Source organism: Triticum aestivum, chromosome 2A, assembly GCF_018294505.1.
Source record: "Triticum aestivum cultivar Chinese Spring chromosome 2A, IWGSC CS RefSeq v2.1, whole genome shotgun sequence".
NCBI classification, from domain to species: Eukaryota; Viridiplantae; Streptophyta; class Magnoliopsida; order Poales; family Poaceae; genus Triticum; species Triticum aestivum.
The window spans coordinates 584,907,445-584,927,769 of NC_057797.1; the positions used below are offsets into that span (position 1 = coordinate 584,907,445).

At 46.4% G+C, this 20,325-nt stretch overlaps 2 protein-coding genes across 2 annotated transcripts; both read right to left on the reverse strand.

Moving 5' to 3' along the window:
* Positions 1-5,132: 5,132 nt before the first annotated feature.
* On the reverse strand, positions 5,133-8,049 carry LOC123185636 (very-long-chain 3-oxoacyl-CoA reductase 1). Its single transcript, XM_044597489.1, has 3 exons — positions 7,350-8,049; positions 6,467-6,536; positions 5,133-5,792 (listed from the first exon to the last, which is right to left on the reverse strand). The coding sequence occupies exons 1-3, from the start codon at positions 7,976-7,978 to the stop codon at positions 5,535-5,537; spliced, it is 957 nt and encodes a 318-aa protein (XP_044453424.1). The 5' UTR covers positions 7,979-8,049; the 3' UTR covers positions 5,133-5,534.
* A 9,125-nt stretch (positions 8,050-17,174) lies between these two features.
* Positions 17,175-20,012, reverse strand: LOC123189565 (very-long-chain 3-oxoacyl-CoA reductase 1). The gene is made up of 3 exons (XM_044602008.1): positions 19,303-20,012; positions 18,113-18,182; positions 17,175-17,624 (listed from the first exon to the last, which is right to left on the reverse strand). Exons 1-3 carry the CDS (start codon positions 19,929-19,931, stop codon positions 17,367-17,369), a joined length of 957 nt encoding a protein of 318 aa, XP_044457943.1. The 5' UTR covers positions 19,932-20,012; the 3' UTR covers positions 17,175-17,366.
* Positions 20,013-20,325: the final 313 nt, after the last annotated feature.

A 20,325-nucleotide genomic window follows, 5' to 3' on the forward strand; every position in this document is an offset into this window, starting at 1 on the left:
TGGTAACTTAGGTTAAAAACTCTTCTTAGTTGTTCATGCGGGTGTGTGCTATGCTCTGGGTTATGTTGTTACTCACACTTATATAAAGATATACATGTCAAAATCATCACATCATCACCACTTCATCATTAACTCTGGCTATCTGCACTCTGGCTGACCGGATCATCCGGATATATATCCGGATGTCTGGGTCTCTCTGTCGTATGCCCGGATGTCCGGGCCATTATCCAGTCATCTGGAACACTCCGGCTGATCCGGGCCTCCTTTCGGTCATCCGGGTGGGTCCACGCCCCAAAACTAAAATCGGGCCGAGTAGGAACAGAGGGGTACCCCTCTGTTTTCTTCCCCACTGCCCCCAACCGCTCGCCCCTCCCACCACCACCGGCTGCTCGTGGCCGGCCCTGCTAGTACGGCCGTCCAACTGCCTCGTTTTGCCCCTTTCACGCTACCTCCTCCTCGATCTACTCCCTCCTCGCACGGCTTCTCTCGGGGCCGACTGGATCTTCCCCAATCTCGCGCCCTCTATCCCCAACTCCGACATGGTGGTCGGACGTGGAGGTGGTGGCCGGAGCTTCAAGTCGACGTCCTCGGCCCCTCTTGTGGTACTCCATATGCTCCTTTCCTCTATTTCTCCGTTTTTCATCTAGGTTTAGTCATTCAACGAGTTGGCTCTCTCTCCTATGTGTGTACACAGATGTGCGTCGTCAAGCATCGACGGACTCAGAGGATGTTGCTCGTCCACTCAAGAAGGAGCCGGGGCATGCTCGTCCGTCCTATGTCGGGCAGGACGACCCTGACTACTAGGCCAAACTCCACGGGGAGGATCTCGTGCATGTTCGCTCCACGACTAAGTCAAAGAAGAAGAAAACAACCGGTGCCTCCAGCTCCCAGTCTGCGGCAACTACTGGTCTCGTTCTGTCCATGGCCAACCCCACCAAACGTGGCCGTTGTTTTGTCAATTATCAGCCCATGGACCCCTCTAAGTATGCTGCCTTAAGGAGTGATGTCAACCAATTTCCCGCTCCTGCAAATGCCACCGATCCTTGTTTTTGCATGTTGGTTCAACAAGACCTCTACCAATTCGTCATTGCTCATCTTGGTTTCTCTCCTCAACATTACGTGAACTTGGGTTTCATTGAGAACAATCCTTCCAAGTTCGAAGGTGTGTTGGAGAAGATTGATGGCATGGGGTTGTGTCATGCTATGTCTCTTCATTGTGATTGGAATGAGGCTGCCATTCGGCAATTCTATGCCATATGTTTCTTCCATCCGGACCGGTCTATCACTTGGATGACTCACCACTCTCAGTTATCTGTCACCTTCGAGGAGTTTGCTGCTGCTTTGGGCATGCCTGGATCTGAGGCCTCTCTGTTTCGGATCCATGAGGTGAACCCCAAGTTTGAGCCCATGCCCATCAGTGCATGTGGCTATCTCGTCCTGCCTACCACCCAGCTATCCACAACGCAGCAACAAAAGGAGCTTAATGATATCTCTATCTTTCATCCCAAATACCAGTGGTTCTTCCAGTATGTCCTCAACTCCATTGCTCCCAATAAAGGGGATCGTGGAATGGTTCGGGCCTATAGCATTGAGTTGATGTACTACTCTAGGAAGGCTCCCACCCGTTCCATTGACATGGCAGATTTTCTCTGGAACGAGATCCACATGGCTAGTTGTCTGAAGGTTCGTACACTTCCCCATGCCCCTTTCATTCAGACAGTCATCGACTTGGTCTATCCTTGTCCCATTACCAAGACATCCACACACTCCATGTGGACTCCGCGTGATGAGTCTTCCAGAGGGAAGGCTCCTGCTCCTCCTTGTGCACTTCTCGCCACACTAAACCTTTCGTGAAGCCTTTTGACCGCCTGGCTCGCTTCATTGGCAAGTCCCACAAGGCTATCTTTGACACTTGCCGCTACACTGCTACTCACATTGCTACCGAGGAGGTTCGTCGTATCTCTGAGGCGAATGCACTTAGGGCTCGCCTCCATGCGCGCCCTGGGAGTCCTGTCGAGCCAGATGAGCCTATTCCTGATCGTCTTCCTCTTCCGAAGGTTTACTTTCCTTCTGTCGATGACTTTCCCGAGTTCTTCCTTAACCCTGCTGATCTGAGTGATGGTGATGGGGATGATGATGAGGATGTTGAGTGATCCTCCTACCTTCTCTACCGTTTTCCCCTTTTCGGTACTTGCTGCCAAGGGGGAGATGTAATTCTTAGGAGTATGAGTGTGTGTCAGCTATGTTTATTGAGCTCTAGTTATTGGACTCATTATTATTATTGTAATTGACCTTTGGTCATGTGTTATGCTACCTTGTATGAGATTATACCTTGTATGAGATTATGAGTTATGAGTACCCTGTAAGAGCTTATGTATGCTATCTTCATTCGTTGCTTATGTTGCTTTTAATGGTGTATGTCTACACTGCTGTTAGAACATTATATGCCGAATGAGGGTATCCACGCCATATGTGCATCATTTTGTATTTTATCACTTTACTCCTATGCATACATTAAGGGGGAGCTCTCCCTAAAACACATAGAGGACAACTCTCCTAAGAATATTCGCATCACATTTCACTTGCTGAGAGCTATATGTAGTTTGTCATCAACGACCAAAAAAGGGGGAGATTAAAAGTGCAATCTTGCTCTTAAGAATTTTTTTGATGTTGATGACAAATTTACATATAGGGGACTAACCTTGTTTGCTAAGTATATACACAGGTCATCAGTCCTATGGTTTTTCTAATGTGCGTCGTGGTCACATCATATGAGATATTACTCAAGCAAATAATCAATGAGGAAAGGAGCAAACAAAGACGAAGCATCGTGCTCTTTTATACATTTCTTGAGTAATTGGGATCCCGCGCTATTAAGAGGGGATCCGAGGTGTAGGTTCAAGGCTTGCTCACAATCTACCTCACAAGTAGTTTTTCACAAAATACCAAAATCCCTAGCAAAACCCCTTAGCCAAAACCTACCACTCTTTCTCTTCATTCTGTCCACAAGCTGACCCCATACCCAGATCATCCGGACTTGGCCCCGGATCATCCGGTGCTGGATCCTGATCGTCCGGATAATGCATCCAGGAAGCATCATTTGGCACTAATTGTAGCCGGATCATCCGGACCTGCCCCGGATCGTCTGGATAATATCGCCTCTTCCGTCACAGAAGTTTGGTGGATAAAGCCGGATCGTCCTATCGTTCATCCAGATCATCCGGGCTTGTGACCAGATCATCTAGGCTGTCCTCCGGACTGTCCGACCTCCATGCAGTTCTGCTGCTACCACTTTCATCCGGGTCTTTAGCCGGAGCATCCGGGCTTGTGACCAAATCATTCAGATGGTCCTCCAGATCATCCGGGCAAGTCAACCTCTTCTCAAAACGGCTCTATTCTGTTGTGGGTAAAAATAGCTCCTTACCTCTTCGAGATAAGGTGGAACACTCCACTCCAACACGCCCCAAGAACACCTGTGCTCCCTCTCTCTTGCTAATCCACGAAATCCTAGATCCCGGTTTGATTCTTGAGAGTTTGAAAGATTTGTTCCAATCAAAATAAAGATCTTCTCCCTCTCCTTCTTGTGACCGAAGCAAATCGTGATTTGAGCAAGCCTTGAGCTTTTTTCCCTCGGATCTTATTACTCTTGGAGGTTGGAGACTCCTAGGCGGTAGGAGTCTTTCGGTGAGGAATCAATCATTGTGATTATCCCCGGAAAGTTTGTGAGGATTTTGAGACCACCGCAAGGTCTACCACTAGTGGTTGAGAAACGCCTTCGTGGTGTTGTCTCAAAGAGAGAATAGGGTGAGTCTTCATGGCGTTGGTGTGCCATCGTGGTAACATCCACCTCTCTAAACGGTGACATAGCTTCCCTCTAAGGAAGTGAACATCGGTATACATCCTCGTCTCTCAGACCACATTGTACTTCGATTTCGGCAAAAAAAATAGTGTCAACTTGCCATGTGCCAGTTCACCAACAAGATGGAGACCATGCAACTTGAAACATCAAGTAAAATCATATCCATGTTTACTTATTATATGTATTTTGAAAAAGTTATAGGATTTACGAACTTAAAAAATTTATTGTTTTTAAACCAAAATAGTTTGAATAATGTTGCCTGCTTTTGTTGTTATTTTACTTGTAAAGTTGTTTGAGTGGAATTTTTTTCCTGAGTTTCTAAGCATATATTTATATTTGTTCTTTTGTTTTTAACTTTTGGATATCATGAGAATATTGTGGATAATAGGATTTTAAATATTACTTTAGATCTTAATGTATTGCAATTACAAACCGCACATAAGGGAGGGGGAAGGATAGACATTGTTGGATTGCTATGTTAAAATAGAGGACATGGACCTGAGTGAAGGATCTTGAGTCATTCTTAGAGATGTGATGTTTTTTTCTCCCATTGCAACACACGCTCATTTTTCCTAGTAGGTAAATATGTGTTAATCATTTGTCAAATACATGTCGAAACATTTTTCTGAATGATACAAAACTTTTTTAAAAATTATGTGAACATTTATTATATTTTACATTATTTAAACATTTTAAAAAATATCAAAAACTTATTTTTGAAATGCGCAAACTTTTTAAATGTCATGAACAAGTTTTTTGAATTGTATCAACATTTTTTAAGTTACACTAACAGAGAAATTACATTGTGTTAACATTTTTCAAAATTGTGATTTTAATAATTATTTAAGAAAATATGAGTGTTTCATATGGATTAAATATAATTTTTGGATATAAGTATTCAGGTTTTTCTTGAAAATATGAGCAAGGCAAAATAAAGTTTACAAAACAAATGAAAAACAATGAAAATGAAACTCACCTGTAGGAAGCTAATTAGTCAGCCCAACTGGACACTCGCTGTAGGCGAATGGCTGCTCAGTCTCGCTCAAGGCGATACATATCTGCACCCCTAGGTTACCACGTTGTTGCAGATTTTTTTTGTACTCCCTCCGCTTTATATTTTCTTGGGATTAGTTTGAGTTGCTTATCTAATATGTTACGTGGTCTCCCTCCGCTTTACATTGTAATAGAGGTGCATCAACTAATTCGGATTGGGTTCTCAAAAAAGAAAAACTAATTCAGATTGGAGGGAGTACATAAAAAAGAACGGTATTGCTAATTTAGACAACCTTTTATTAGCTAGGAGGAACAGGATGGTACATATGCCATCCAAATCCAAGAAACATGTGGTACGTGCAAGCACAATACACACTGTCAGGACATCACGATAAGATGACTGGCAACCGAAATAGCTGCGCAATCATTCATCTTATTACAGTTGGCATGTACTCTCTTCGTTCCTAAATACTTGTCTTTCTAAGCATTTCAACAAGTAACTACATACGGAGCAAAATGAGTGAATCTACACTCTAAAATATGTCTACATATATCTGTATGTAGTAGTCATTTGAAATGTCTAGAAAGACAAATATTTTAAAACGGAGGGAGTAGTAGAATTTAACACGCGGAGGGTCGATCTTTGAGAGCGTATGAGCCTTTCTTTCACCGCGCATGTCACTCACATGGCTTTCTTCCTAGCGTCTTTGGCACGTCCCTTGTCGCGGATGTCGAGGGACACACCAAGGACATATCTGTCTGCGATGGGCTCGGGGACGACGGTGAAGAGGAACCACACGAGAGCGTGCGCCCAGTAAGGCGTGCACCGGGGCTCGTATCCGATGTAGCGCACGGAGGCGCGGGCGTACGTCTCCGGCGACGGGGCGAACAGGGACGCCTGCCTGATCGAGGCTATTTTCGTCGCCACGTACCAGGGTGCCTGCGCACATCACACAAATTATTCAATCAGTTGCGACTTTTTTTTTTTGAAAAGGACGACTGAACCGATGCCAACTGCTTTCCTCATTTACATGCCTTGGACCAAAAAGAACAAGCTGTAGGACATTAACTTTTGAAGTGACACTCGTTAAGTGCTCACACTGTATCCACATGTCATGAATTTGGTTTCTTGTTGAAAACCCCATGTCACTGTTATCCCCATCAGTGTCTATGTAGCTACTGCACACTGTCCAGTACAAGTACAAGTGCACATCTAATTGAACTAACTCGTGTAAGCATGAGAAAAATCATGTTTGAAATGAGAGCCCATAAAACCGTAGCGTCTTTTGCGGGAAAGACATACCTTTAACAAGCGGAGTGTCAAATCATAAAAATGTCAAGCTATTGTTTATATTTTCCAAAGTGTTGTTTACCATGAAATGTACAGAAACATCACGATCATGTAAATGCATTTGCATATTTATGGAGATAACTGAAATTCAGTACAACAGCCCACTATTAACTCCATGCTGGAGAATTCAAAAGGGTTACATGAGACCAACAAATATGAAAGTATGTATTTTAAAAATCAAACAAAAAGAAACGCTAAGAAGAAGATTTTCTTTTGAGCGGTTAGTGAAATGCATCGACTATAAGAGTGATATTAGTTGGTACCTGGCATTGCACATCGATACCTTTGTTCCTGTACTCAACATATAGGCTTCTTGAGAATTGATCGACATATCTGATAGACCAAAGTATATCATTATTGCCGGTTCTCAGAAACGGTTAAGTTTACACAAATAGGAAACAAAATCACTTCGCCTGAGACGCGGGCATGCAACTTCTTGTGAGCCCCCTCCCTCGGTCTATTGTATAATAATCTAGGAAAACCAGTGACATACACAAAGAAAAGAGAAATGGACGTTTGTAACAATCCAAAGGTGTGCGAATACACAAATCCTTACTATAATATTCCAAGTTATACACACAATGGTTTATCTTTAAAGATTTTCTATGTTTATTATCCTAAATTTTGTTTAAAATACAAAGTCAGAATTGAAAAAATGAGGGAATTTTAGTATGCTTTTACATTATGATTATTATCCAACAATTTAGAGCTAAAAATGGTTAGATTTTTTTAGTTACAAAAGAGTCATGTATTGAGAACAGTATTACAATATAGCATGATCATTGGCGGAGCTACATGCAACCCTGCAGGTGCCATGGCCCCCCCAGGTTTGGTAAATTTTGTGAAGAAATTTGTTATATGAAGGTGCAGATTGAAAACCCCAACCAATCTTGTGTAGCTCCACCACTGAGCATGATACGCACCAATATTGTAGAATGATGATGAAAATTGTAAATTAGCTAAACATCGACACTCGGCTTAACGATATGACACTATTTGTAGGTACTGAAAACATATTTAAAAAATCAGATGAAATATGCTAATGTGGGTCCCTACTTATGTGATTTATGCCAAAATTATAAGATAGCCAAAAAAAAGCGTGGGACGACGTGGGGAGCATTTTAACGGACCGAGAGGAGTACTCACGCCTTGGTGGCAGCGTAGACGGCGTAGAGCGGGTCGGACGGCAGGATGGTGGCGGCGCCGGACCCGATGTTCACCACGGCGCCCCGCTTGCGCTGCACCATGCCAGGGAGCACGGCGTGCGTCATCCTCGTGAGGGCCTCGACGTTGAGGCGTATCAGGTTCCTCGTGAGCGCCTCGTCAACCTCATGGAAGTAACGCGCGTACGGGTAGCAGTGGCCGGCGTTGTTGATGAGCACGCCGACGTCGAGGTCTCGGATGGACTCCGCCAGAGCGGCCACGTTGGCGGCGAGCCCGTCTGCGGCGAAGTCGAGGACGAAGGTGCGCACCCCAGCGCCGGGGTGCCTGGCCCTGACCTCTTTGGAGACCGCGGCGAGCTTGTCGGGGCTGCGGCCGACGAGGACGAGGCCGAGCCCCGCGGCGGCGAGCTCGAAGGCGAGCGCGCGTCCGATGCCGTCCGTGGGGCCCGTGACGACGGCCCAGGCGCCGTAGCGGTGGCGCAGCGGCTTGGCGGGGCGGAGGAAGGCCGCGTAGAGCCACAGCGCAAGGCGCAGCGCGGCGCGCGCCGCGACGAGGAGGCCCACCGCTGCGAGCGCCTGCGCCCACGCGGGCTGCGCGCTTGCCCCGGCCATGCGATGGGAAGGAAGCTGGAGCGCGCGTGGACGCAACAGTGAGACGGTTGGGCGGTGGGAAGGTGTAGCTCGAGCTTGACGACGATGCGATCGACGGCCATGCATATATAGCCCCAGGGCCGGGGAGAGGATGGTACGGTAGTTGGCTGCTTGCTGAGGAGTTTCGCGGGGTCGGAGCGCCACAAGCTGGACCGTTGTTAACTATTTTTTGGCTGCGATTAACTGAGAGCATCTCCAACAGACGCCCCAAACAACGTACGCGCGCAATAAATTCAGCTTTTAGCACGCGCGGGGCGGTTTGCCGTGCTCCAGCGGCGCGGGAAACAAGCGCGCGTCGGAACCGTTTGCGCGCGTGCGCGAAAAGGCGCCAGCTCTCGTGCAAGATTTGGCGCACCTATAAAGCTGTGCGCCGCTTCGCCACGCGCTTCTCCACACTTCCTCTTCCCCTCTTCCTCTCCCTCTCTGCCACGCGCCGCTCCAGCGCCCCGTCACCGACGCGCCGCCATGCCGCCGCGCCGTCGAGGAGCGTCCGGCTACCGCGGCGTCCGCCTGCGCCCCAACGGCTGCTACACCGCGGAGATACGCTCCGGCGAACTCCGGCTCGGCCTCGGCACGTACGGGACGGCGCGCGAGGCCGCCCGCGCGTACGACGCCGCGGCGTGGCACCTAGGCCGGCCGCGCGGCCAGATGAACTTTCAAGATGTGTACACGCTCCAGCAAGCGCTCAACCTCGCCCCTCTGCCTCGTCTGAACACGGCGGAAGACCGTGCGGAGCACGCCGAGCGGCAACGCCGCCTCCTCGTCGCCCAGGAGGACGAGCGGGTCATGGCGGAGTGGCCGCCTACGAGCAGGCCTACTGGGCAAGGCGCCGCGAGGAGGACACGCGAAGGCGCCGCGAGACGCGGTTGGAAAGGCGTCAGCGGAAGGCGTTGGCGAGTGCGCAGTCCGACATCGTTGCAGCAGGTGGGCAGTCGTTCTTCGCGCCGAACAATGATCGGTGGCTGGACATCTGGCTAGACACCTCGGACGACACCGCCGAGGATGATAATGGTGATGATGATAGCGACTTAGAGTAGTTTCTATCTAGTTGCGCCGTAGTTTATCTATGCTTTCGAACTATCTATCTAGTTGCATCGATGTAAAATACCTTTGTATCATTTTTTATTTATGCAATCTATCTAATTTTTATTTTATCTATGCGTTCGAAAATTAAAAAAAATGTTATGTGCGCGCTGCATTTTTTGCGCGCTACTGGAGTGGCGCCCGCGCTGCATTTTAGCGCGGCTGCTGGAGCGGGCGCCGTGCACCGCGCCAAACCAGGCGATGAACGCGCGCTAAAGCTGTTTTTTACGCGCGCCGCGTTGGGCCCCTGTTGGAGATGCTCTGACGGAGTCTTCTCCTCTTTGGATGGCGAACAGGAGAAGGGCGTTAGTGCAGCGGTGGACACCCTGCTGTGCTGGTTAAAACCTCTGCTTCTCTCATACCCCCTTCATCTACTCCCTCCCGCTTCTTTTTAGTCCGTAGCTAAGTTTTGTCCGAAGTTAAAGTATTTCTACTTTGACTAAGTTTGTAGAAGAAAATATTAACATTTGCAATATAAAAAATTTTATAGGAAATTTGAAATATTGTGAAATGCGCCGAGTAAGGACCGAGGGAGTACTAAAATAGTCATGCTTTGGTCATGTGTAAACCAATTTTTAACCATATATATTGTTTTTAAATGCATACTCCCTGAATCCCTCTATATAAAAATATAAGACATTTTTTTCACTATGACAGTTGAGGGAGTAGATTGCAAACTTGAAAACCATATATAAAGATTTGTCTCAAGAGCAGTTTCAGACTATTAGATTCGTTGGTCTTCATACATATACCCCAACAGAAATTAGTGGTTAAATTTATATATTTATTTTAAGATCAAGTTAATGTCGAAACTCACTTTTTTCGAGTGGCGGAGGAAGTAGCTCTCTACTAGGTATTATTCCGCAGGGGTTCCTCTTAGTATTTTTCTTGCCAGAATCCTCTTAGTTGAATTGTTTTTTATTGAAGAAACATAATAGCATGACAATCTATAATTGAAAAATCATTTGAAATGAAGGCCTTTTGAAATAAAATGAAGGTACAGAAAACAATTTCACATAATCTTTCTGTCAAAAAAAATTCACAGACTGTGTGTCACATCTTACGAATTTCTATAGGAAATTGGAAATACTGAGAGTAGGAAACAAAAATAGGCATTGCGTATGAAAGATTTTGATGAAGCCTGGCGCCGACAGGTTGAATCATTTACGCAAAAAGGGAGTGTCGGAATTAAAGCTAATGACGACATAGGTCATTACTTTCAGACACATAAAGGCCTAAGACAAGGAGACCCGATGTCCCGTATCCTGTTTAACATTGTGGTGGATATGTTAGCAATTTTGATAGAAAGGGTTAAGGAGAATGGTCAAGTAGGTGGCTTGGTTCCTCATCTTGTTGATGGAGGTGTATCCATCCTTCAGTACGCTGATGATACAATCATCTTTATGGAGCATGACTTGGCCAAGGCGAGAAATATGAAGCTGGTGCTATGCCTATCTGAACAATTGACCGGGTTAAAGATTAACTTTCATAAGAGCGAGTTGTTCTGCTTTGGTAGAGCCAAAGACGAACAAGAGGCTTATAGGCAATTGTTTGGGTGCGAGTTGGGGGATCTACCCTTTTCTTACCTAGGTATTCCAATACACCATCGTAGGCTAACAAACAGAGAATGGAAGTGCATCGAGGACCGATTTGAGAAGAAACTGAGTTGCTGGAAGGGTAAGCTCATTTCATACGGAGGCCAATTAATCCTGATAAATTCGGTGCTCACGAGTATGCCTATGTTTCTCTTATCGTTCTTTGAGGTCCCAGTTGGTGTTAGGAAAAGACGGGACTTCTATCGATCACGTTTTTTTGGCAGGGTGATGAACTTAAAAGAAAATACCGGCTTGCTAAATGAGATATCATCTGTAGACCGAAAGACCAAGGGGGTCTTGGTATTGAGAATCTTGAAGTTAAGAACAGATGCCTTCTTAGTAAGTGGTTGTGGAAGCTCTCATCCGGGACTGATGCCATGTGGGAGCAGATCCTTCGCAGCAAGTACCTCCAGACAAATACATTGTCCCAGGTCACAGTCAGGCCGACTGACTCGCCTTTCTGGAAAGGACTAATGAAAGTCAAACAATCTATGTTTAATAGGACAAAGTTTGTTATTGTAAACGGTGCTAGTACACGTTTCTGGGAAGATACTTGGCTCGGCGACACACCCTTGGCCATTCAATATTCGTCTTTATATCGTATTGTTCAACGATGTGAGGTGTTCGTTGCAACAGTATTTCAATCTATTCCCCCTTAATATTCAGCTTAGACGGTCGCTAGCGGGCAATCGTTGGGAAGAATGGCTTCGTCTAGTTAGGAGACTGATGGAGGTTCAGCTTTCTCAACAACCCGATAAATTACGCTGGAAGCTGACTAGGTCTGAAGTATTCACAGTTAAATCAATGTATATTGATGTTATTAATTCGGACTCCATTCCAACGTCCAAGAGTGTATGGGATGTCAAAGTTCCTTTGAAAATAAAAGTGTTTATGTGATTTGTCCATAAACAAGTTATTTTAACAAAGGACAACTTGATGAAGCGTAATTGGACAGGACCTACTAGGTGTAGTTTCTGTGATCGGGATGAGACGATCAAACACCTCTTTATTGATTGCCCGCTGGCCAAAGTCCTTTGGCAGACGGTCCACATTGTGTTTAATATTAACCCACCGAATACTGTCAATGCGATTTTTGGGACATGGCTTAATGGGATTGAGCCTGACTTAGCGAGACACATTCGGGTTGGAGTTTGTGCTTTGCTGTGGACTATCTGAAAGTGCAGAAATGATTTGGTTTTTAACAGAACATCACGTTTTCATTTTTTGCAGGTTATTTTCCGAGCCACGGCAGTGATCCGTTCGTGGTCGCTACTCACTCCGATGGAGGCCAAAGAGCATTTGGTTACTGCATCTATCCGCTGGGAGATGGTAGCTCGGGATATATTCAACTGGTTTGGATGGCAGTCATGTAATAGGATAGGCAATTAGTTTACCTATCTATCTTTAGCCAGCCGGTTGTGGCGTTTTTTTCCTGGCTAGTTTGTGTCTCTAGCCTTTTTGGCTCTGTGTGAGCTGTCTTTTCTTTTTTCAGTTGGAGACTTTGAATCCTTGTTGGCACGTTTTTATTTGGTTAATAAGATGACCGTATGCATCACTCTGATGCAGAGGCCGGGGAGCCTTTCCTTTTTGAAAAAAAAAAGTTTGAATGCATTACATGAAATTTGTGGACGATAATACTTTTCATCACGAGAAGATGAAGGACAAAGAGTGTTGGACTTATCAAAGGAAATGACAATGTGCAATCTGAACAAAATACTGGAACCCTTGGAGAGGAATGATGAATGCATCCAGAGATTTCTATTGTGAATAATGTAGGCTATGAGAGCTAGGTGGCCGAGTTTGAGGCTTGGGGGATCATGGCTTGGCGCAAAGTCACTCAAAATTACCACTGTCAAGGAAACGCCATGTGTATACCTGCGCGCTCACACAACCGATAATATTTTTGTAAATAGATGCCACTCCAGAGAAACCACCGTGAACAATTTAAAAAAAAAAGACTACCATAAAAATCGTTTGTTCCAACAATCCATACAAGTGGTAATCGATAGCACATTATGCAAGTCTCTTAACATGAGCATACTCGTGGTAGGTTCTAGTATGGTCTATCGAGGTGTGACGGGCTAGTTCTTAGAATGGGCATGCAATGCATGCAGGCTGTGCGGGCGTTGAAAGTTGACGAAGCTCAAGTAGTGGTCAAAATCTCACGGATGGCCAGCATAATACTTGATTATCCGAAAATTGACATCTGAGCTGCTTTGTGCCACAGCATGCTCTTTGCATGTTGAGATTCTTGTGTCGGAACGAAGCTTGTGTTTACATTTGTTCGGACTAGAGGTGGCACTCCTTTCTTTTTCTTGGCAATAAGGTCATTTTCAATACAAACCCTCAAATAGCCTGCAAACGTCCGGACCGAGTTATCTGGACGTACTTTGTCATCTAACACAAACCCTTATTTCTTCTTGGAAGTGTCCACGCGTACGTTTTGATGTAAATCGAAAGTAAACCTAATGAAAATTTGCGGAAGTCCGAACATCCATCTGCCTAATCAAAAGCCACCAAAAGCCACCATGTATCTCTCTTCTCTCCGTCCGGATAACGGTAGGCCGGTGCTATTAGCTTTGGCGGAAGGTGATTAGCACATGTTTGAAACTTGGCGGAAGGAGTCTAGCATGCCATTGGTTTTGGCGGAAGGAAGCTTCCAGGTTGGGTTACCTAGCAAACGTTCACCAGGAACATATGACATTTCGAACGTTTACTAGCATCCTTTTTTTCTCGGTAATGTTACCTAGCAAACGTTTGCCAGCAACACATGACATTTCGAACGATTTTGACGATATTTTTAGTTGTATGTGGGTGACCGTTTCTTCAGAGCGATATGACATTTTCTGGGATGATAGCCATGAAAAGTGTTCGAAATGCCGCCCATTCCTGACGAATGTTAGCCAGATACGAGGTTCCAACTAGTTTGGCAGAAGGATACAACTAGCATTCCATTAGGTTGAGACTTTCCCCGGTGAAAGAACATGCGGTGTCCCCATGTTTGGTTTTGGTAATTGATGACAATCTCTATGGACTAATGGTTGCCTTGAGTTATATTTGAAGGTTTTGTCCATAGGCTTTTCTTGGAGTACATGTGTTGGTTTCAAGGACAGTTTGTGTCGACCAAGGTGCTATTTAAGGAATTACCTAAAGATTGGTCTTGTGAGAGGTTGATCAAGACTAAGTCAAAGAGTGAATCAAGTTGATCAACCTACAAAGCGTAGAAGATGTACCGAGAGGGATCAAGTGATCCCATGGTATGATAAGCATTGTCAATTACGCTTTGTGTACTAACCCATGGTCTTCGTGAGGGTTCTTTGTGGGGTTAGGTTGCGGTGTGCAAGTTCAAGTGGAGCATCACGAAGAGATCAAATGTTTGAAGCTTGCCGTCCTTTGTGGTGACAATGGACTTGTGAATATGTGCGGAAGAGTGGCTCACCCATAGTGGAGTACGGGGAGCAATCAACTAGTCTTCATCGAGCCAACACAATCAAGAAAGGTGGTCCAACTTGAGGAAGTCAAAATCGTCATCATCTAGCTCAAGTGGACTATGTGCAAGACAAAGGTTTACCCTTGATAGGTTTTCTATTTTACCGGTCTCATAGTGGTGGTTGGGAGACCGGGTTATAGGATTGATTGACGTACTATCAAGGGGGGCTCTCGATGAGTAGCTTGATCGTATCGTTCGTAGGGAGCTCAAACCATTACATCCTTGCATCATCTTTATTGGTTCTTGTTTGGTTCTTCTTTTTGTGAGTTTTGGAGCTTATGGTCATCTTGTTGACAAGCTCGAGTTCATCAAAAACGGAGTTCACATGCATCTTCTATAATGTTTTCGATGTTGGAGGTTTTGTTGGTTCTTCTCGGTTGGAGGTTTCACTCCTCTATTTGTTAGGCATACCTCCTCTGCCTCTTCTTATTATAACCAGTCATTGTTTTGATGCTACTCGTCATCTTGTTTCCAACAAGCTTGAGTTTGCTCAATTCGGAGCTCATATGTAGAAGTTATGGCAGTTCTGGTTTTCCGTGGAGTATTCTTGTTTTCGTGGAAGTGGCATAAGGATAGTGCCAGCGGTAGTACCGTTGGGCCGGAGCGGCAGTACCGCTTATCGCCACAAACGGTAGTACCGCTGTCCCACAGCGGTAGCACCGCCCATGGCCATAAGCGGTAGTACGGCTCTGGTTCCGCGCTGGTACCGCCTCGACTCGAGACGTGGCTTTCTCGTGTCGGGTTCAACGGCAGTAGGAGCGGCAGTACCGCTCATGTGTGGTACTACCGCGGCTACCACCGCCCCTAGTGCCGCTCAATGGCCCTCCTCCCTGTTCCTTCTCCCCGTGCTCGTGGCTGGCGCTATGCGTGATCCCAGTGGTAGTACCGCTGAGCCAAGCGGTAGTATCGCTGGCTCCAACGGTAGTGCCGCTCATACGACTCCGCCTCGCACTCTGTTTCGCTCCGCTCTCCGTGTTCTACGCCCGGGCGGTAGTACCGCTCCCCTGAGCGGTAGTACCGCTCGTGCGCGGACTGAGCACATAACGGTTGGATTTGGGAGCTCCTATAAAAGGGGGTCTTCTTCCCCATTCAACCTTATCCTTTTAGCTCGTGTTCTTCCCCCATTGTTGACCTTCTTCGAGCTTGCTAACTCTCAATCCCTCCATGGATTCTTACTAGTTTTTGAGGAAAAAGAGAGAGGAGATCTAGATCCACATTTCCACCATTCACTTTCTCCTCTTTATGAGGGGAACCCCTTGGATCTAGATCTTGGAGTTCTTGGTGTTCTCCTTCTTGTTCTTCCTCTCATTTTCCTTCCTAGCATTAGTTGCTTCGGTGGGATTTGAGAGAGAAGGACTTGGGCATTCCATGTGCCCTTGCCATTGCATTTGGTGCATCGGTTTGAGTTTTTCACGGTGATACGTGAAAGTTACAAGTTGAGAAGCTTATTACTCTTGGGTGCTTGGTACCCTTGAGCTTGTTCCTCTTGGGTGCTTGGGCGCCCTAAACGGTTGGTGGTGTTCGGAGCTCAATCATTGTGGTGTAAACCTCCGAGCAAGCGTCGGGGTCTCCAATTAGGTTGTGGAGATCGCCCCGAGCAATTTGACGGGTACCGGTGACCGCCCCCAAGGGTTGCCAAAGTATGCGGGTTCGGTGACCGCCCCCAAGGGTTGCCATTTGTACGGGTTCGGTGACTCCCCTCAAGGGTCCCTTAGTGGAATCACGGCATCTTGCATTGTGCGAGGGCGTGAGAAGATTACGGTGGCCCTAGTGGCTTCTAGGGGAGCATTGTGCCTCCACACCGCTCCAAACGGAGATTAGCATACACAAGGGTGTGAACTTCGGGATACATTGTCGTCTCTGCGTGTCTCGGTTATCTCTTACCCGAGCCCTTTTACTTATGCACTTTACTTTATGATAGCCATATTGTTTCTTGTCATATATCTTGCTATCACATAGTTGCTTATCTTGCTTAGCTTAAGTTGTTGGTGCACATAGGTGAGCCTAGTTGTTGTAGGTTTTGTGCTTGACAAATTAACCGCTAGGTTTATTTCGCATTTGTTCAAGCCTAAACCGTAATTATTTTAAAGCGCCTATTCACCCCCCCCTCCCCCCCCTCTAGGCGACATCCACGATCTTTCACCCGGCACTCCCCTTCCTTCCCTCATGTTCCCCCGCTCGGGTTGACTAAATGGCAGCCTTGCGCTGCTTCCTGGCCTTTGCACGACGACGGTTTTAGTGTTTGGCGGTGCGGACACACTCGGGATCGTGCAAACCCTAGCTTGGTGATGGCGGGTGCCGTGTCTGCGTCTACGACATGGGAGGACAAGGAACTTGAGGACCTGATGAATGAACTAGGCATCATTGAGGAAGACATAGATGAGCTGGTGTACTCCATCTGTTCCGTAATGTAGTGCCTATAGATTTTTAGAAGAGTCAAACATTGCAAAATTTGACCAATTTCATAGAGAAAACTATTTGTATGTACAATATCAAATATATAACACATGAAACTACATCTTATAATGAATATGTTGATATATGTTTGGCATTCTATATGTAAATGTTTTTCTCCACAAACTTGATCAAAGTTTGTGAGATATGACTTTATAAAAAATCTATATCCACTATATTATGGAATGGAGAGAGTATGAGGACATTATGCCAGAACAAACCATGGAGGCACGTTAGCTTGCGATCGACAAGGTCCACACCAGCCGTGAGTATGGGGATTTCTGGTTTTCCAAGGATGTGAGGAATCGCACGGGATCTTGCACCAGCTGTCAATTTCTGATCACCCAGTAATAACCTTTACACCATGCATGCAATTTTCTTGCCTTGGAGATTAGGATAAAGTCATGGAAGGAGGCCCCTGGACTTTTCGAGGGCAGCCAGTGTTGTTAGCTCCCTATGATGGCCTTTACAAAGCTGTCTATGATTGATCTTAACACATTCAATATATGAATTCAGTTTCATGATCTTCGAACGATTTTGGCCCGTTGGTGAGACATGGATAAATATCACAAATTAAGTCTTAATACAGATAAAACTGTTTGGAAGGGGAAGGGAGGCTGCATTCAGTCGTTCGTCGTGTTACAATTGGTCATGAAGATTGTAGAATTAACACATTCATCTGAGTCCATCTTTACGACCGTACGTGCCCTTTCTTCCACCGCGCGTGTCACACCGCTTTCTTCCTGGCCTCCTTGGCACGGCCCATTTTGCGGATACCGAGGGACATGCCGAGGACGTACCCATCGACGAGGGGCTCGGGCACCACGGAGAAGAGGAACCACAGGAGGGCGTGCGGCCAGTAGGGCGCGCACCGAGGCTCGTACCCAATGTAGCGCACGGCGGCGCGGGCGTACGTCTCCGGCGACGGGGCGAACAGGGACGCCTGCCTGATCGAGGCCATCTTGGTCGCCACGTACATGGGTACCTGCCCAAATAAGAGAGATTCATTCAGTTTGACGAATGAGGTGACACTGATAAGTGCATAACTCCTGATTATTACTGCCTTGGACCAAACAGTAGGATTTGCGGCGAACTGACACTAATTGAGTGCTCCTACTGTTTCTACACGTCATGATTCCGGTTTCTTGTTATTTATTTATTTTTTTTAGTTGATTTCGGTTTCTAGTTGAACTAACTCGCGCCCATGCACCAGTACCTGTCTACTGTACGATCCAGTACAGGTCTACAACCATGTGAACTAGCTCGTGCCACAGTGAGAAAATCCATGCGTTCGTTGGGAGGGCCAGTAAAGACTTTTAACTGGTGGGGTGGTAGATCATAAAAATACCAAAATACTACTGTATCATTTGTATTTCTCTAAACATACAGGAACATCACTATGCCTGACATGCAAAATAACGGAGATAACTGAAATGCAACAGCCCTCTACAAGAGTGATTAACTAGCTAGTACCTGGCATTGCACATCGATGCCTTTGTTCTTGTACTCCACATATAGGCTTCGGGAGAATTGATCAGCATACCTGAGAAATTGGAAACACATTAGTTTCATTGCCGGTTCTCAGAAATAGTTGAGTTCCTATCACTGTGCCTGGCGAGTGGTATGTAACTTCTTCCGAGCACGCACGCGCACATACTTCTTGTGAGTTTGTATTTAGTTACAATCTATAGTCAACTTTCTTTTTTGTGGAGAGATCTATAGTCAACTTTTTGAAACAAATAAATGCATGTTGTATAATCTAGAGAAACCAGTGATCTGCAAACAAAAAATGTAGAGAAATGAAATATCATCTTTGTACCTATCCTAGTGTGTGCAATTTGTACCTTTACAGTTGCAAATGATGTAATCATTTTGGTATCACTGTGAAGAAATGAAAGACGGTGTGTTACCCATATGGCAAGGGTCTGCAGATTTAAGCAAGATCAAATTGCCATATTTCCTTTAAAATAAATTTGTTGTATAAATCGAGGGTATATATAGTTCACTCATCACTGCCCTCATTGGCATCGAAGTGCCAATGAATACTCAATTTCAGAATTTATCCATCTTTCTTACCCCTGAGGTGTGCTTTTTTTAGAACGAAAACAATAAATATGAGGAAATTCTGTATGTGTTTACATTATGCTTACAGAAAAGTTTGGAGATAAAATTGGTGAGATAGAATTTTTAGTTCTAAGAGAATTTGTGCAATTATTTCCAATATATGTTACATGGCCTCCGTGTCTAACCGTGGACTTGACATGTCAGGAGGGAGAAAAGTGGTTAATGGAACAAAATATGGAAAAAGATATATTGATATCGGTTAACACTCAGCTTACTTGTATGTGACACACTATCGTAGTACTGAACACATGTCAAGCAAATCAGATGAAACATGAAATATGCTATTGATTCAAATGAAATGTCGGTTCCTACTTACGTGTGATGTGATTTATGTTGATAACAAAAGAAGAAAATAAAACTAGAACGGGTGAACGACATCCTCCTCCTAACGGACTTTGTAATAAAAAAAATTGCGAATCACTTCGTAATGAAGGTTAAAATGCACTATTTTAAATTTCTGCATTCATATTTAACACCTATAGCAAGAATGAAACTAACTTCAAAAGTGGTTCAAGAGGAGAGGGCCGAGCAGTACTCACGCCTTGGTGGCGGCGTAGACGGTGTAGAGCGGGGTGGACGGCATGATGGAGGCGGCGCCGGACCCGATGTTCACCACGGCGCCGCGCTTGCGCTCCACCATCCCAGGGAGCACGGCGTGCGTCATCCGGGTGACGGCCTCCACGTTGAGGCGTATGAGGTTCCTCCTGAGCTCCTCGTCCACCTCGTGGAAGTAGCGCGCGTACGGGTAGCCGTGACCCGCGTTGTTGACGAGCACGCCGACGTCGAGCCCCCGGATGGACTCCGCCAGCGCGGCCACGCTGGCGGCGAGCCCGTCGGCGGCGAAGTCGATGACGAAGGTGCGCACCTCGGCGCCGGGGAACCTAGCGCTGACCTCCTTGGAGACCGTGGCGAGCTTGTCGGGGCTGCGGCCGACGAGGACGAGGCCGAGCCCGGCGGCGGCGAGTTCGAAGGCCAGCGCGCGGCCGATGCCGTCCGTGGCGCCCGTGACGACGGCCCATGCGCCGTAGCGGCGGCGCAGCGGCTTGGCGGGGCGGAGGAACGCCGCGTAGAGCCACAGCGCAAGGCGCGTCGCGGCGCGCGACGCGACGAGGAGGCCCACCGCCGCGAGCGCCTGCGCCCACGCCGGCTGCGCGCTTGCCCCGGCCATGCGATGGGAAGGAAGTGAGCGCGGCCGCTACACGGCGAGACTGTTGGGCAGTGGGGAGGTGTGTAGCTCAAGCTGGGCGATGGTGCGGTCGACGGCCATGCATATATAGCCCTGGGGAGAGGATGATGGTTGGCTGCTTGCTGTGGAGTTTCGTGGGGTCGAACGCTGTTAACTAATTAATTAACTGATTTTTTTTGTAAGCCGTTAACATAATATTGGAATCCTCGGAAAGGATGACGGAATACATGCAGGGATTTCAAAGGCAAAATCCCATTCCCAGCTGCAGAAGTGATCATCAGCACATTGTCGGATACATGCAGATGCAGGGACATCATGTCATGCTCCCCAGTTTTTTTTTCTTTTTTGCCATAATATTTCTAGGAAAATTTTATAC

Excerpts from the sequence above, each read along its gene's own strand:
- LOC123189565 (XM_044602008.1), bottom strand. The coding sequence starts at position 19,931 with ATGGCCGGGGCAAGCGCGCAGCCGGCGTGGGCGCAGGCGCTCGCGGCG. Across the intron at positions 18,183-19,302 it reads GTCTACGCCGCCACCAAGGC|GTATGCTGATCAATTCTCCC; the intron begins GTGAGTACTGCT and ends CCAATTTCTCAG. Across the intron at positions 17,625-18,112 it reads GCATCGATGTGCAATGCCAG|GTACCCATGTACGTGGCGAC; the intron begins GTACTAGCTAGT and ends TTATTTGGGCAG.
- LOC123185636 (XM_044597489.1), bottom strand. The coding sequence starts at position 7,978 with ATGGCCGGGGCAAGCGCGCAGCCCGCGTGGGCGCAGGCGCTCGCAGCG. Across the intron at positions 6,537-7,349 it reads GTCTACGCTGCCACCAAGGC|ATATGTCGATCAATTCTCAA; the intron begins GTGAGTACTCCT and ends TTGGTCTATCAG. Across the intron at positions 5,793-6,466 it reads GTATCGATGTGCAATGCCAG|GCACCCTGGTACGTGGCGAC; the intron begins GTACCAACTAAT and ends TGATGTGCGCAG.